Genomic DNA, 16,501 nt, shown 5'->3' with positions numbered 1-16,501 from the left:
AACTGAGGCTCACAGAAAGAAATGGCTTACAGAAGGTTACAAAGTCAGTAAGTAGCAGAACCAGGAACTTGGCTCTGGAGACTCCAAGGTCAGTGCTGATCTAGCCACTGCACTCTGTTGGCTCCTGCAAGGCAGGATCAGAATTGAAGCAGGGAGATCAATACGGAGGCTGCCACAACAGTCCAGGTGAGAGGCGATGAGGGCCTGAGCTGGGATGGTAGCCAGGTGGGGGGAGAAAAGGGGACCTGTGCTGTAGAGGTAGAAACAATCGGATTTGGAAATAGATGGATATGTAGGGCGAGTAAAAGTGAGGAATTGTGAGAGTGAAGGGTGAGGTGGCTACGCAGAGACTGGGAAGATGGTGGTGCCCTGACCAGAAACAGAACAGAAGAAATACTTTGTGGACTGGACTGGAACTAGGTAAAAATAAAGAAATAAGGCTAAACAATTAAAAAGCAGTATTTACTAACTAGTGGGTTTTTTTTTTTTGAGGGTAGAAAATGACATCGTTTTAGAGGAAAAGAAAAAAAAAGGCCTGTCTTAGAACCCTCAAGTCAAACGATGGAAATAAAATATGTGATGCCATGTCTTCTGTCTTTCAAGCATTCCCTAATAAACATTAGCAATAAGGCAGATTCTATTTCCCTTTAGATAATGCCTCAGAAACATTTGAAGGTGAAGGCTTTCTGAAGCAAGTCTTATATTAATAAAAAACGAAATTGCATTTGGGGCTTTTGTAAGATCCACCCAACTGCCCAATGACACTCACTTTCACTTATGTATAACTCATTTAGTTGAAAGGTAGAAATTACAATATAAACAATGCTACAAAATAATTAATGAGCTAAGAACACAGACTACCACAAGCCTGGAATATCAATGCTGACATCGATATCATTTAGCCTAGCCAGAACGCATTATTAATCATAACAGAAGCACTGTTCCATACTCTACCCAGCTTTATTAATACTGAGTAAGTCTGTTCAGAATATATGCTGTAGGAAAATTCGGGGTGGGCTATCAGTCCCTGGGCATTCATAAATTCTCATGTGGGAATTGACTGTATTAAAAAAAAAGTCTTGACATTTTCCCTAAGATATATTTCTATGGTCTAATGATGCTGAGGTATTTTGTGCTTTTTTTCCGTGGTACATAATAGTCCCAAAGCTATATAGTGGAATCATTTCTAAAAAAAACTCTTCACATAAAGTGGTTTGCATTTTTAATGTAGAATTTCCTATCTTGAGCCTTATGTCTCACAGAGGTCTGAGTAAATGATAGAATTTTCCCTCCCACTATATATAAAGCTATCCAACGTGGAAACTGTTTTTATGATTAGTGGCAGGGAGAGAATGCCTCATTAACTCTCAGAATTTCCTATAACCATAAACACCTCATAAATAATTCATTTTGTGTCCTATATGTATCTGTAGTGTTATAGAAAACGGTTATACAGCAAAGGATTATACCAATTCATACCAAGAGCCTAAAAAATTAAGCACCTAAGAAATAAAACCATGAAAAAATTACTTTACACCAAACTTTGGAAACTCAAAAATTATATCAGAAACAGAATTGGATTAAATCTTGTCCCTGATCCTATTGGGATCTTTTAAACAAGAAATAAGTTAGTTATTCCAGCCAATGGTAACATTTTACTAGTGACCTGAAAAAGTTAACTCATTCTACTCAAATAATTTATGACTTTTTTGCCAGCAGAAGGAAGCTTAACAGGTGTGAGAAAAAGCTGCACCTAACCACTGTGCTGTGTATATACAAGGAATTGCTTGTTCTGATTTATAACCCCAGAGACTTGTTTAGGATTTTCCTCCTTATGGGCTGAATTTGAATGATCAATTTGCTCATTTGTTTCATCTCTTTGGCTCCTGACATACTTTTGGTTTTATCTGGAAGCATTAAATTGGTGATACATCAAACTTGCCCTCATGTGAGGGTAAAGTTCAAGTACACAATGGAGAAGAGAGGACCAGTGTGTGTTTGTGTGTGTGTGTGTGTGTGTGTGTGTACACACACATACACATACAGACACAAGCATATATGTATATGGGTGTATGTGTACTTATTTTATATATAATACACACAGATACATTTATACAATCTCATGCTTTATTGAAATAAGTTTTGAGGAGCGGGCAAGAGACCCTATTTGCATTTCCTGTGAAGCATGAATGTTGAGGGTTACTGAAAAGACAAGGATAGGGCATGTGCACGTTAGTTCCTCCAGTGGCATCTCAAGAGCATCAGTTTAGAGCAGAATGGCCCTCAGAAGCTGAGGGACCTCAGTGGCCGTGCAGTCCAACCTGTTCATTTTATAGTGAGGAAGCTAAGGCTTGAGAAGGTTAACTTGAGGTCACGTAGATAATAAGGGTCGGAGCCAGAATTTGAGCCCTATTCTGCTTTCAGAGCTAGAGCTCTCTCTAATGTACTGTGATGTTTCTGTCTATGCCTTCACACCTCCAACACCTAGCAAGGTGCCTGGTCCTTAGCAGTTGCTTACTAAATGCTTGTCAACTGATTGATGGTAGACATGAGTAGGCTCCCACACATTCACGATGAAGAACTGTACTTGAGAATTGCCATAAAGGATGTCAGACATCAAAGAGATGTAAGACTAGAGAAAAAGGACAGATCAGTACCAGGGCATGAATAAAGGCTATCTAAATCTTTAGCCCATGTACTAAAAGCCCATTGGTATCCACTCTACATCAGGAGATCTGGAGCATGGATTCTTAACCTGGGGTCCACAGACACTCATATGTACATGGAGAGATTTCAGAAGTCATGACAAATCTTATTCTGGGAAAGGGTGACAGACTTCAACCAGGCACACACAAGTATCCGTGACACAAAAATGGTTAAGAATCTCTGATGTAGAAGAAGGTCTTAGGTACACTGGGTAAAGCTCTTCTGAAGGATTTATAGGGGGACATGGAAAAGGGTCACACAGGTGAGGCAAGCATGGAAGGGTATGCCATGTTGATGAGGTCAAAGATCCACCGCAGTATCAAAGAATTCCTTTGGAACCACCTCTCAGGTGATTCAGCCATCCGATGAATGAAAGTCAAATTTTATGGACAACTCACTCTACATGCATTCTGCGATCATTACATGCAGCTAACAAAGTAGCCCTCCTTAAGATTTTATATATACATACATACACACACACATATGTGTATGTGCATCCATGAGATAGCTAAGGGGTCAGGAATCACTAGTTCCAAAGAACTATAGACCCTCACCTCTCAGAGCACTCCAGGGCTCAACGTAACTATTTGAAAATGAGAACCAGACCTGTTCATGTGTACAATAGATGGTTTTATTTTCAATACCAACACAGTAACCACAAAGACAGCAAGAGGACCATGATGGCAATAATACAGAAAGCATTCTTTGACAAGACCAGCTGGCCATTCACATGACTGAGTGGATCTAGAACAGGTTCATAGAATACACTGGAGAACACAGACCTTAAATAGATACCAGTTGCAAACATGGTGTGCTTTGTGACAGTTTCCCTTTTGTGATGTGAGGGTAAATATTTACAGCTCCTCAAAATCGTGGCCACTTGTGTTCATTGCTTCTGGATGCATGACTCTTCCCATGAACAAGATGGTACCTACATTAGAGTTAGGGGAGGGGGGACACAAATGAGAATTTAACCAAAAAGCATGGGGGAGAGACATGTTTTTTCTTGGCTTATGATTTATAAGGTGCTAATCAATCAGTAAACATTTATTAAACATTTATTATACGCCAAGCACTGTGCTAAGCCCTGGGGATACGAAAAGAGGCAAAAGGCAGTCTCTGTCTTCTAAGAGCTGGCAATAGGAGAAAACTTGTTAAAAAACCTATACAAAGCAAGCTATATACAGGATAAATAGAAATAATGAACAGAGGGAGGTATGGGAATTAAGAGGGGTTAGGGAAGGCTTCCAGTAGAAGGTGGGATTTTAGTTGGGTCTTAAAGGAAGCCAGAGAGGTCAGTAGGTGGAATGCATCCCAGCATGGTGGACCACCAGAGAGAATGCCCAGAGCTGAGGGATGGAACGTTTTGTTTGTGCAATAGCCAGGAGGCCGGTGTCACTTTGGGGAGTAAGACGTAAGAAGACTGGAAAGGTAGGAGGGGGCGAGGTTATGAAGGACTCTGCATGCCAAACAGAACATTCTGCATTTGATGCTGGAGGCAATGGGGAACCACTGGAGTTCATTGAGCAGGAGGTGGTGGTGGGGTGTGTGACATGATTGGACCTGTACTTTGGGAAGATCACTTTAGTGCCTGCATGGAGGGTGGATTGGAGTGGGGAGAGACTTGAAGCAGGCAGATCCCCCTCCCAGCTGTTATTGCAACAGCACAGGTGAGAGGTGATGAAGGTACCAGGGTGGGGGCCGTGTCAGAGGACAGAAGTGGGGCTTATTGGAGAGAGGTTGCAGAGCTGAAATGGATAGGTCTTAGCAACAGCTTGGATGGGGGTGGAGGGCGGGGAAGGTGCAGTGAGCATTGGTAAGGAATTCAGGAAGACTCCTAGGTTGTGAGTCTGAGGGACAGGGACTATGATGTTGCCAAAATGATAGACATAAATTTCACAGAGTCACTGGATTTGAGAGTTGGAAGGGCCCCGGGGTATCCATCAAGTTCAGGTGTACTTAACCTTTTTTGTGTGACACAGACTGCCCTTTGGCAGTCAGGAAGTCAGTGGACCCCTTCTCAGAATAATGTTTTTAAGTTATTGGAGGAAATGCCAAATTTTAGTTAAAGGTTAGTGAAAATAAAGATGTAATTTTTTTTCCAGTCCAAGTTCATGGAGCCCTTGAAATCTGTGGTCCATGAACCCTAGGTTAACTACTACTGATCTCGTCTACTCCATGCATGAAAAAAAAATCCCTTTTATTCTCAGTTTCTTTTTGTTCTCCAAAGTACTCTTGAAAGGTGACAGCTCTCAGAAAAATGAGGCCTGGAAAAGATTCAGTGTGACTCATTAGCAAAGGTTCACCACTCATGACTCACCTGTTCTCCTATTCCTGATAAGGAAAAAGAATGGATGGTCGACGATAACTTGGGGATAAAGCACAGCCATGCGACTAATGGCGATCATTCCTGGGGAGAAGAAGGGAAAAGCGGCCAGGTGGTTACATAGGGCTGCCACTCTGCATCAACAAACTCCTTTAATGAACCAGACATCCTTAGGTTTGAAAACCTCGGAAACGGTGCCTCATCTCACCAAGAAATTACTCTTGCTCTGAATTTCACCAAGAAATAGGACTAACAATCTCATATAAGTGAAACAGGGGTCCAGAGTAGTTACATGTCTACTTATGCTCTGAGAATGACTAAAAATGGCAAGGGGCAATTTATGTCAAATGCTGCAGAAGCCACTAATAACTTAATGGGAGTGAGGGCCGTGAGTCCTAGTAGCCACTCCTTTGGGAAAAAAAAAAGAGACAGAGGAAGAGAGAGATGGTGGCGGGGAGAAGGAGAGGAAGAGAAGGAGGAAGAGGGAGAGAGGGAGGGAGGGGGAGACAGAGGGAGAGGGAGAGGGAGAGAGAAGAGAGAAGAGAGAAGACAGGACTTTAATGTTCTGCCTTGCTTAAAAGTATGCTCCATGACTCACAACAAACAACAGCCCAATACAATCACTGTCTCTAGGGGAGGGTCCTGTTGGCACTCTCAAGGAGAAAGACCTTCGTGTCTTTCTGAAGGAGATCTGACAAGTTAATTCCTTTTGAGCCAAAGAGCTGGAATGCTTCATTTTAACCCCAAACACATGTCAAATGGAACATTCAACTTAGCAAGGTCAATTTCTTCACCAGAATAATGAGGGGACTAGTCTCAATGGCCTCTGGTCTATTCCAGCTGTAAGATATACAATCCTACAGTCCTTGATGGTTGTGCTCATCAATATAGTCGTGATTATGACATTTATGTGCATATAAATATTGTAAGTAAAATATAAAAATTGTATTCTATATGCTTTACATCTCCTCTCATAGGCAGATAAACATATACTTTGACCTTATATAGCCTTCCTTAGCACAAACACCAATTTGTAAACCCCTCTAAAACCTAGAAGATGATCTTTTGAAGGTCCTGTGCTGCCCTAGACCCCAACCATTTTGCCGTCTTGGTATTGATTCCATTGTCCAGAGGATCATGTGACATGCCAGAGGTCACATATAGCCAAGATTTGAATCCAGGACTTCTGGCTCTAAATCCATCACCACTAAAAACCCAATCTCGGGAATGGTAGATATCAGAAATAAGCCATATAAATAGACTGTATTCCTTGATGTGACATCTTCCTGGTCAATACCATAAAAGCCTGTAGGTAAAAACCATTATATTTGGGATGGGGGTGGAGGAGGGAAGGGGAGAGAGAGATCCTTGATCACAGCTCATAGTGGTCAGGGCTGTCTATGATAATACAGAAGGAAGACAAGGTAATAAGCATTTATTAAGTGCTTACTATGTGCCAATCACTCTCTCAAGCCCTGGGGATACAAATACAAGCAAAAAGTTCCTCCCCTCAAGGAGCTTACAATCTAATGGGGTAAGATGGCATACAAAAGAAAGCCAGGAGGTGGTGGATGTGGTAGTGAAGGTGCATAGCAAGGGAACATGATGTTGAAATCCAGGAAGTCAGAAGCACAGCCAGGAGGGGACTAAAGGTTGGCCAGTCTGGGTTGCTCCACAAAATGGATGTTCCAGAAAGACCTCACCAAAAGGAGGAAGGGCCATTATAGCAAAAGTATGTCCCAGGGTGAGAAGGCCACGGAGGATGATGGGCGCTCATTGATGATGAGGCATGAAGGAGGCCCCAGGAGGTATTCACCAAAGAGAAAAAAGGGCCACTTTGACCATTTCTGAGCCTGACACATCATTTATACCAACGAAACCTTTTTTTTTAAGCACGATGTATTATCTCCCATCACTCGTTACTGTTTATGTGCCTATTCAAAATACAGTAATTTCCCAGTGATGGGAGAAGCAATCCCCTCAATTCCCCAATCACTCCAGAGCAAGAATGAAAATCAAAGACGCAACACAGCAAGAAAATCCATCCTGATAAATTCTGCCAATGCGTTCCTACCACTCATTAGAGGCCAAGTGGGAAGGGGAGGGATAGTTTAACAGGGCACTCGAGACCCAGAACAGGCCACAAATCATCTTTGGGAAATGATGCCTTGTTCAGCACTAGCTCTGTCCAGGAGTTATAGCCTAAATCAGCTTCTTGGTATGATCTTGGAAGTGTGTACGTGTGGGTGGATGGGTTCCCTTTGGGGTATTAAAGAAAGTAGGCTGAAAACAAAAAGCCTGGCATACTGGATTTTCATTTCATTTTGCTTTTTAAAAAGAGAACCCGGTACCTGAGGCAGCAGCTGCTTCAGAGCCTTCCTCGTTAACCTCGATGAAGGACTTGTGAACCGCTCGAGCCAGGAAAATCTCCTTGTTGTCTGGGAAAAAATAGGAAACAAGTCTGTTTTTTGTATCAGAGGCAGAGAGGAATTGTCCCCCAAACACCACAAAACAAGAGAATGGTTTAGTCTGAAATGACATTTTCCGGAGAAATAGGTTTCCTTGCTCATACCATACCGGGAGGAGAAGTGAGGTTTGTTAGCACCTGGTGCTTGGGAAAAATAAAATTCATAGAGAAAAGGTAAACATTTCAAATATTTATGATTTTAAGTGGGGGGGGTAGAGAAGGGGGAAGTATGTCAAAGAGAATGACATCAAAATTCTACCAAAATTAGAGTACAGGTGGAACAGCCAGGTGGTGCCATAGTGCATCATAATAGCCAGGCTTGGAATTAGGGAGATGGGAGTTCAAATGTAGCCTTAGACAGGAGCTGTGTGACTCTGAGCAAGTCTTAAAGCACTGTTCATGGGGTTGTGAGGATCAGATGAGATAATAATTGTAAAGCAATTAGCATAGTGCCTGGCTCATAGTGTTATATAAATGTCACTGTTATTATTATTATTAACATTGATTTTGTAATCAGAGGGCCTGGGTTCAAGTTATATCTCAGACAGTTACTGTTTATGTGACTTGTGACTTTAGGCAAGTCATTTAGTCTGGAGTTAGTTTTTTCACCTATAAAATCAGAGAGTTGGACTAGATGAGATTCTTTACAATGCTGGGGCTGTGATCCTAAGGCAGTTTTGGGGGACGAGCCCAATGGACATAGGATGTCAGCTCCCCTGTCAGTTGTGATCCCTGTTTCTGCTGATTCTGCTGAACTGTTTTTCTTTATAATAAACAAAGTCTCACTGGGTGGCAGGAACGTTACACATGACCTCTGAGGTTTTTTCCAGCTAAAAATCTATAGTCCTGAAATGTCTATAATGTAAAAAAAAATAAATAAAGGCATCAGTGCAATCTAAAGTATATAAAAAGATATTTCTTTTGCTTTTCTCAAATGTTTTATGACCACAATAAGTTGCAGACGTTTGTGGGAGAGAGATTTAATAAAATCAAATAAATTTCAATTTGCCTTCGCATTTCTGTTGTTGGAGAGGAGAGACAGAGGATTTGGTCCTGGGTTGTGATTTAATTGATGTCAGGAACCTCTGGTGTGGAAAACCTCTCAAGAATCCTGCCTGGGGCATCGAGAGGTTAAGTAATTTGCCCATGGTTACATACTAGCATGTGTCACAGGAAAGATTTGATCTCGGGTCTTCCTGAATCCAAGGCTCTTCCTCTATTCATTACACCACACTGTCTCTGGCCTTTTTTAAGTTCTTTAAGAAACAAAATTGTGAAATGGTATTCTCAGCTTTGTTTCATCCTCTGTTAGAAACACTGAATTAATCTCTAACAATCCACCTTTCACTTCAGCTACCTCCTTTCCACAAGGGCATTTCATACCTCCCACACTGTTTTAGTATCATCAGAAATCACCTATGCTGTCAATCCTTAACAGTGGCTTTTGAGACTGGCTTTCCTGGTGTATTCCCTTTGTAACTTATTAGTGTTAGTTTTGAGAAAACTACTTCATCTCTTCAGGGTTCAACTCCTCTTCCCTCCACTCAACTCCAGAAAAGAAAAGAAAAGATCCTAGGCCAAACACCAATGACTGGAACTTAGGATAACTCCACCTTGCTCAGCTTCAGGTGGTTCAGTTTGAAATCATGATTATCTATTTTGGGAGGAAGCTGGATGAGCTCTCTCCACATGCCTGGGATGAAACACTACTCCACTTTCTCCAAAATGGCATTTGGGGAGATGGGTGGGCAGTGACTTATTGGGATCACGTGAAATAGAAGCTTCAGGCTCAGGCTTCTAGAGACCTAGGTCATTCCTAAGCATGAAGAGGAACATTTGACAAGTTTCAGAGCATCCATTGTAGGGCCATTTGCTTATTTTCAGCTAGTCAATAAACATTTATTAAGCACTTACAATATGCCAGGTACATTGCTAAGCACATGAACACCAGAATAACTCATTGTCACACTGATGTTACAAGAAGAAAATATCCCCAACTTCTGGGAACCAAGATGACAAAGTAAGCAGTAAATCACCATAACTCTCCCATATTCACAACCAAACTACCATAAAAGAGCCACCCCAAAACAAATCCTAGAAGAGCAGAACCAGCAAAAAGATGGGGTGAAACAATCTTTTAGTCAAAGAAACTTGGAAGATTGGCAAGAAAGGTCTGTCCCACTCAGGTAAAAAGAGCATAGTCCAGGACAGGAAGTGTTCCAGCAAGCCAGCAAGAAGCTCCACCTCAGCCAAACAGTGGGAGATCCTGAGTCCCAGTGTGGTGGAAAAGGAAAATGCCCACATCAGGACTCCCCATGTGCCTTAGTATAGCCAGGTGAATGGGTAGACTTCAGCTGGGAGAACCATCTTGTGCTTCAGAGTAGCCCTGGGCAAACAGGTAGATGCCAACCTTATGGATGCCTGAGCAAACAGACAGCCACCACTTCCACCCCTGGCCCTGCCTCTATGAGCTTCAGCATAGCTCCTGGCAAATAGACAGCCTCCAATGGACAGACCACCCCATGCTTCAGTGTAGCCGCAGTGAAACGCAGAAACACCCCACCAGCCTCAGCATGCACCAGACACCAGCACTAGGACCCCAGCTCAGCACCAGGTAAGCTGCCAGACCCCTATGGTCTCCAGCAGCACCACCCACCCTCCACTTCACCCCCTCAGTACAGCACCAGACATGACAGTCCATAGTGGGCCTCAGGGAAACAACAATGCAGCACCATGTAAATGGCCATGGCCTGCAGGCCCTGACACAAGAAGCCCAGGCCGTAACCCATTCACACTAGGAGGAGAGCTCAAATTGAAAAGACAAGAAAAAGGCCAAAAAAATTATGAGCAAAAAGTGGTTTCAATCAAGTCCAGAAAGAATTCATAGAAGAGCTCAAAAAGGAACTTAGATAAGAGAGGTAGAAGAAAAACTGGGAAAAGAAATGTGAGTGATGCAAAAGAATTATGAAAAAGGAGTCAATAGCTTGGAAAAAGAAAACACTTGCTTAAAAAGTAGAATTGGACAAATGGAAAAGGAGATACAAAAATCCACTGAAGAAAACGACTCCTTAAAAAGTACAATTGGCCAAATGGAAAAGGAAGTACAAAAGCTGAGGAAAACAACTCCTTAAATTTAAAACTGGACAAGTGGAAGTTAATGACTCTGTGAGACATCAAGAATAAATACAATTCAAAAGAATGTGAAAAATAGAAGAAAAAATAAAATAACTGGAAAAACAACTGACCTGGAAAATAGATCCAGGAGAGACAATGTCAGAATCACTGAACTATGTGGACAATCAAAAGGAAGAACTGGACAGCATCTCTCAAGAAATTATCAAAGAAAACTGCCCTGATATCCTGGAACCAGAAGGATTGAAAGAATCCACTGATCACCTTAGGAAGGAAATCCCAAAATAAAAACTTTAAGGAACATCATAGCCAAATTTCAGAACCATCAGGTCAAGGCAAAAATACTGCAAGTAGCCAGAAAGACGCAATCCAAATGTTGGGGAACCACAATCAGGATTACACAGGACTTAGCAGCAGCAACATTAAAGGATCAGAAGTCATGGAACATGATATTCCCGAAGGCTAGGATTACAACCAAGAATCACTTACCCAGCAAAGTTAAGCATAATACTTCAAGGGGGAAAAAATGGTCATTCAGTAGAATAGAAGGATTTCAAGCTTTCATAAGGTGAAGACCAGAACTGAACCAAACATTTTATTTCCAGTATCAAAACTCAAGAGAAGCTTAAAAAGATAAAAGAAAATATAAGGAAATCAATGTATCTGAACTGTTTACATCCCTACATGAGAGGATGATACTCATAATGCTTATAAATTGTGCCACTAATAGTATAGCTAGAAGGAATATATAGAGACAGAAGATAAGGGAATAAGGTGAATTTGAGGGAATGAAAAAAAATTAAGGGAAGAGAAAGGGGAGTACACTGGGTGCAAAACGAAGGGAGAGGCAGAATGAGGTAAATTATTTCACATGAAGAGGCAGGAAAAACCTTTTATAGTGGAGAGAAAGACTGGAGAGTAGGCAATGACATTGCTTGAACCTCACTTTCTTCAGCATTGGCTCAAAGAGGGAGTAATACACACAATCAGTTGAATATAGAAATTTATCTTAACTGACAGTGAAGTAGAAGGGGAGGAAAGTAAGTAAAGGGGGAGGGACTGACAGAAGGGAGGGTAGATCAGGAGAGGTGGTAGAAGCAAAACACTGTTGAGGAGGGAAAGGGTGAAAGGAGAGAGAGCACAAAAAGAAGGAAAAATAGGATGGAGAGAAACAGACAGCTAGGAATCATAACTATGAATGTGAATGGCATGAACTCTCCCCCAAAAAAGAAGCAGATGGCAGAGTGGATCAAAAACCAGAATCTGACAATATGTTGTTTACAACAAATACACCTGAAGCAAAGAGACACACACAGAGTAAAGTTAAGGAGCTGGAGAAGAATCTATTATGCTTCAGCTGAAGTTAAAAAAAAAGCAGATGTAATAATCCTGATCTCAAACAAAGCAAAAGCAAAAAATAGACCTAACAAAAAGAGATAAGGAAGAAAAACTGCATCTTGCTAAAAGGTACCATAGACGATAAAGTAATATCAATACTAAACACATACACACCAGTTACAGGAAGAAATAGACAACAAAACTATGCTAGAGGGGGACCTCAACTGTCCCCTCTCAGAACTCAATATATCCAACCAAAAATAAATAAAAAAGAAACTAAGGAGGTAAACAGAATATTAGAAAAGTTAGATATGACAGACCTTTAGAAAAAAACTGAATGCAAACAGAAAGGAATATATCTTTTTCTCAGAAGCACATGGCACCTACACAAAGACTGACTATATATTAGGGCAAAACCCCCTCAATAACAGATGTAAAAAAGCAAAAATATTAAATGTATTCTTTTCAGATTATAATGCAATTAAAACTTATATTCAAGAAAGGGCAATGGAAAGACAGATTAATAATTAATTGGAAACCAAATAATCTAATCCTAAAGAATAAGTGGGTCAAAGAACAAATCACAGAAACAATCAATAATTTCATTAAGGAGAATGACAACAAGGAGACAACATCCCAAAATTTATGGAGTACTGCAAAAGCAGCACTTAGGGGAAATTTTATTTCTTTAAATTCTTACATCAACAAAATAGAGAAAGAACAGATTAATGAATTGGGCATGTAGCAATAACAACAATAAAAACTGGAAAAAAAAACAAACTAAAAATCCCCAATTGAGCACCAAATAGGAAATCCTGAAAATCAAAGGTGAGATTAATAAAATTTAAAGTAAAAAAAAAATAACGAGCTAATAAATAAAACTAGGAACTAGTTTTATTAAAAAACCAAATAGATAAGCCACTGATTAATTTGATTTTAAAAAAGAAAACCAAATAGCCAGTACCAAAAATTAAAAGGGTGAAATCACCACCAATGAAGAAGAAATTAAAGCAATTATTAGGAAATATTTTGCCCAGCTATTTGTCAATAAATCTGACAATCTGAGCAAAATCGATGAATATTTATGAAAATATAAATTACCTAGATTAACAGATCAAGAAATAGAATACCTAAATTATTCCATGTTAGATAAAGAAATTGAACAAGCCATTAATATACTCCCTAAGAAAAAAATCCCCAGGGCCAGATGGGTGCACAAGCTAATTCTACCAAACATTTAAAGAAAAATTAATTTCAATCCTATATAAACTATTTGGAAAAACAAGCAAGAAAGGAGCCCTACCAAATCCCTTTTATGACATAGATATGGTGCTGATATCTAAGCCAGGAAGAGCTAAAGCAGAGAAAGAAAATTATAGACCAATTTCCCTAATGAATATCAATGCAAAAATTTTGAACAAAATACTAGTGAGACATTTACAGCAATATATCACAAGGATTATATGCTATGACCAGGTTGGATTTATGCCAAGAATGCAGGGTTGGTTCAATATCAGGAAAACTATAGACACAACTGACCACATCAATAACAAAACCAACAGAAATCATATGATTATCTCAATAGATGCTGAAAAACCTTTTGACAAAATATAGCCCCCATTCCTATTAAAAACACTAGAGAGCATAGGAATAAAGGTAGCATTCCTTAAAATGATAAGCAGTATCCACCTAAAACTATCAGCAAGCATTATATGTAATGGAGATAAGCTAGATGCCTTCCCAGTAAGATCGGGGTGAAGCACAGATGTCCATTATTATCACTATTATTCAATATAGTACTAGAAATATTGGCTATAACAATAAGAGAAGAAAAAGGAAATTGAAGGAATTATAATAAGGAAACAAAACTGTCACTCTCTGCAGATGATGTGATGGTATGCTTAGAGAATCAACTAAAAAATTACTTGAAATAATTAACAACTTTAACAGAGTTGAAGGATATAAGAGAAACCCACATAAATCATCAGTATTTCTCTATATGACCAACAAAGCCCAGCAGCAAGAGATAGAAAGAGAAATTCCATTTAAAATTACCGTAGACATTATAAAATACTTGGGAGTCTACCTGACAAAACAAACACAGGAACCATATGAACACAATCACAAAACACGTTCCACACAAATAAAGTCAGATCTAAACAACTGGAAAAATATCAATGGCTCATGGGTAGGCCGAACCAATAAAATAAAAATTACAATTCTACCTAAGTTAATTTACTTATACAGTGTCATACCAATCAAACCACCAAAAATTATTTGATAGAGCTAGAAAGAATAACAAAATTCATCTGGAAGAACAAAAGGTCAAGAATATCATGGGAATTAATTAAAAAATACAAAGAAAGGTGGCCTAGCAATGCCAGATTTTAAACTATATTATAAAGCAGTAATCATCAAAACTATTTGGTATTGGCTAAGAAAAAGAGTGGAGCATCAGTGGAATAGATACATTACACAAGACAGAGTAGTAAATGACCATAGTAACCTAATGTTTGTAAACCCAAAAATCCAGCATTTGGGATAAGAACTCACTGTTGGACAAAAACTTCAAAACAATAGGGCAGAAACTAGGTATAGACCAGGAGTGGGGAACCTGTAGCCTCAAGGCCACATGTGGCCTTCTACGTCCTCAGGTGCAGCCTTTTGGCTGGGTCTAAGTTTTATACACCAAATCCTTTTATTAAGGGAATTTGTTCTGTGAAGTTTGGATTCAATCAAAGGGCCGCACTTGAGGATCTCATCCCTTGTACAGACCATCATCTCACACTATATACCAAATTAAGGTCAAAAATGGGTACAAAAAGGGTGACATCATAAGCAAATTAGAAGAGCAAGGAATAGTGTACCTGTCAGATCTACAGAGAAAACAAGAATTCATGACCAAAGAAGAGATAGAGAGCACTGCAAAATATAAAATAGATCATTTTGATTATATTAAATTAAAAAGCTTTTGTATAGATAAAACCAATGCAACCAAGATTAGAAGGAAAGCAGAAAGCTGGGAAATAATCTTTACAGTCAGTAGCTCTGATAAAGGCCTCATTTCTCAAATATATAAAGAACTGAGTCAAATTTATAAGAATGTAAGTCATTCCCCAATTGATAAATGTTCAAAGGATATGAACAGGCAGTTTTCAGATAAAGAAATAAAAACTACCTATAAGTATCTGAAGAAGTGCTCTAAATCACTTCTGATGAAAGAGATGCAAATCAAAACAACTCTGAGGTATCACTTCACACTTATCAGATTAGATAATATGAAAAAAAAAGAAAATGACAAATGTTGGCGAGGATGGGGGAAAAATTGGCATACTAATGCACAGCTGGTGGACTTGTGAACCAATCCAACCATTCTGGAAAACAATTTGGAACTATGCCCAAAGGGCAACCCAACCTTTGATCCATTACTAGGTCTGTATCCCAAAGAGATCATAAAAAAGGGAAAAAGACCCACATGTGCAAAAACATTTATAGCAGCCTTTTTCGTGGTGGCAAAATACTGGACACTGAGGAGAAGCCCACCAATTGGAGAATAGCTGAACAAGCTGTGGTATTTGAATGTAATGGAATACTACTACTACGCTATGAGAAATGATGAACAGGACAACTTCAGAAAAACCTGGAAAGACTTATATGAGCTGATGCAAAGTGAAATGAGCAGAACCAGCAAAACATTGTACACAGTATTGGTAACACTGTGCGATGATCAGCTATAAATGATTCAGCAATTCTCAGCAACATGATGATTCAAGACAAGTACAAAGGACTCACCAAGGCAAATGCCGCCCACATCCAGATAAAGAATTGATGGACTCTAAATGCAGATGGAAGCATATTTTTTCACTTTATTCTTTTTTGTGTTTTTTCTTTTGATCTGTTTCTTCTTTCACAACTATGACTAATACGGAAATATGTTTTACAGAATAGCACATGTATAACCTATATCAAATTGCCTTCCATTTCAGGAGAAGGGGAGGGGAGGAGAAGGAGGGAGGGAGAAAGAAAGATTTGGAACTCAAAATCTTGTAAAAATGAATGCTAAAATTGTTTTTACATGTAATTGGGGGAAAATACTATTGAAAAAAGATTAAAGCAACCCAGCATCATTTTAAATGTCCTCAACATGCCATAAATGCCAGAGTTGCCATCCCCTTTCAGCTGATGAGGAAATAAAGTCTCAGGGAAGTGTCATGACTTGCTTAAGTAACTCATTTTCACTGGAAAACATATACTTTCGAATTGCATAATGTAGTTTTAACAACTACATCATTAGCAATTATTTCCTCTTGTACTTTCACCCCCCGCCCCGAATGAATGTTAACACTAACAGGAAATAAAAGCTGAAATGCACAGTTCTTTCTATGGCATTAGAGATCTAAAGAAAAAAAAATAAACATTCTGAAATGCAATCTAGATCCGGGGTTCCTATCCTAACTGTTTTTGTCTCCTGGACCCCCTTCTCAAAGCACAATGTTTTTAACTGAGTAAAATAAAACATACAGAATTACAAA

The 16,501-nt window shown here is 39.5% G+C and overlaps 1 protein-coding gene across 2 annotated transcripts in view; it reads right to left on the bottom strand.

The window, feature by feature from the left end:
• Positions 1–3,315: 3,315 nt before the first annotated feature.
• SERPINI1 (serpin family I member 1) overlaps positions 3,316–16,501 on the bottom strand; it is a 107,372-nt gene continuing 94,186 nt past the window's right edge. For both annotated transcript variants that reach the window (XM_036758051.1, XM_036758052.1), the window contains exons 7-9: positions 7,384–7,470; positions 5,027–5,116; positions 3,316–3,637 (exon numbers count right to left, since the gene is read on the bottom strand). In XM_036758051.1, the coding sequence (XP_036613946.1) occupies positions 3,561–3,637; positions 5,027–5,116; positions 7,384–7,470 (254 nt within the window). In that variant the 3' untranslated portion in view covers positions 3,316–3,560. The remainder of the gene's footprint in view (positions 3,638–5,026; positions 5,117–7,383; positions 7,471–16,501) is intronic.

This window comes from Trichosurus vulpecula, chromosome 4 (genome assembly GCF_011100635.1).
Source record: "Trichosurus vulpecula isolate mTriVul1 chromosome 4, mTriVul1.pri, whole genome shotgun sequence".
Taxonomy (NCBI): domain Eukaryota; kingdom Metazoa; phylum Chordata; class Mammalia; order Diprotodontia; family Phalangeridae; genus Trichosurus; species Trichosurus vulpecula.
This window is presented reverse-complemented; position numbering and strand designations above follow the sequence as displayed.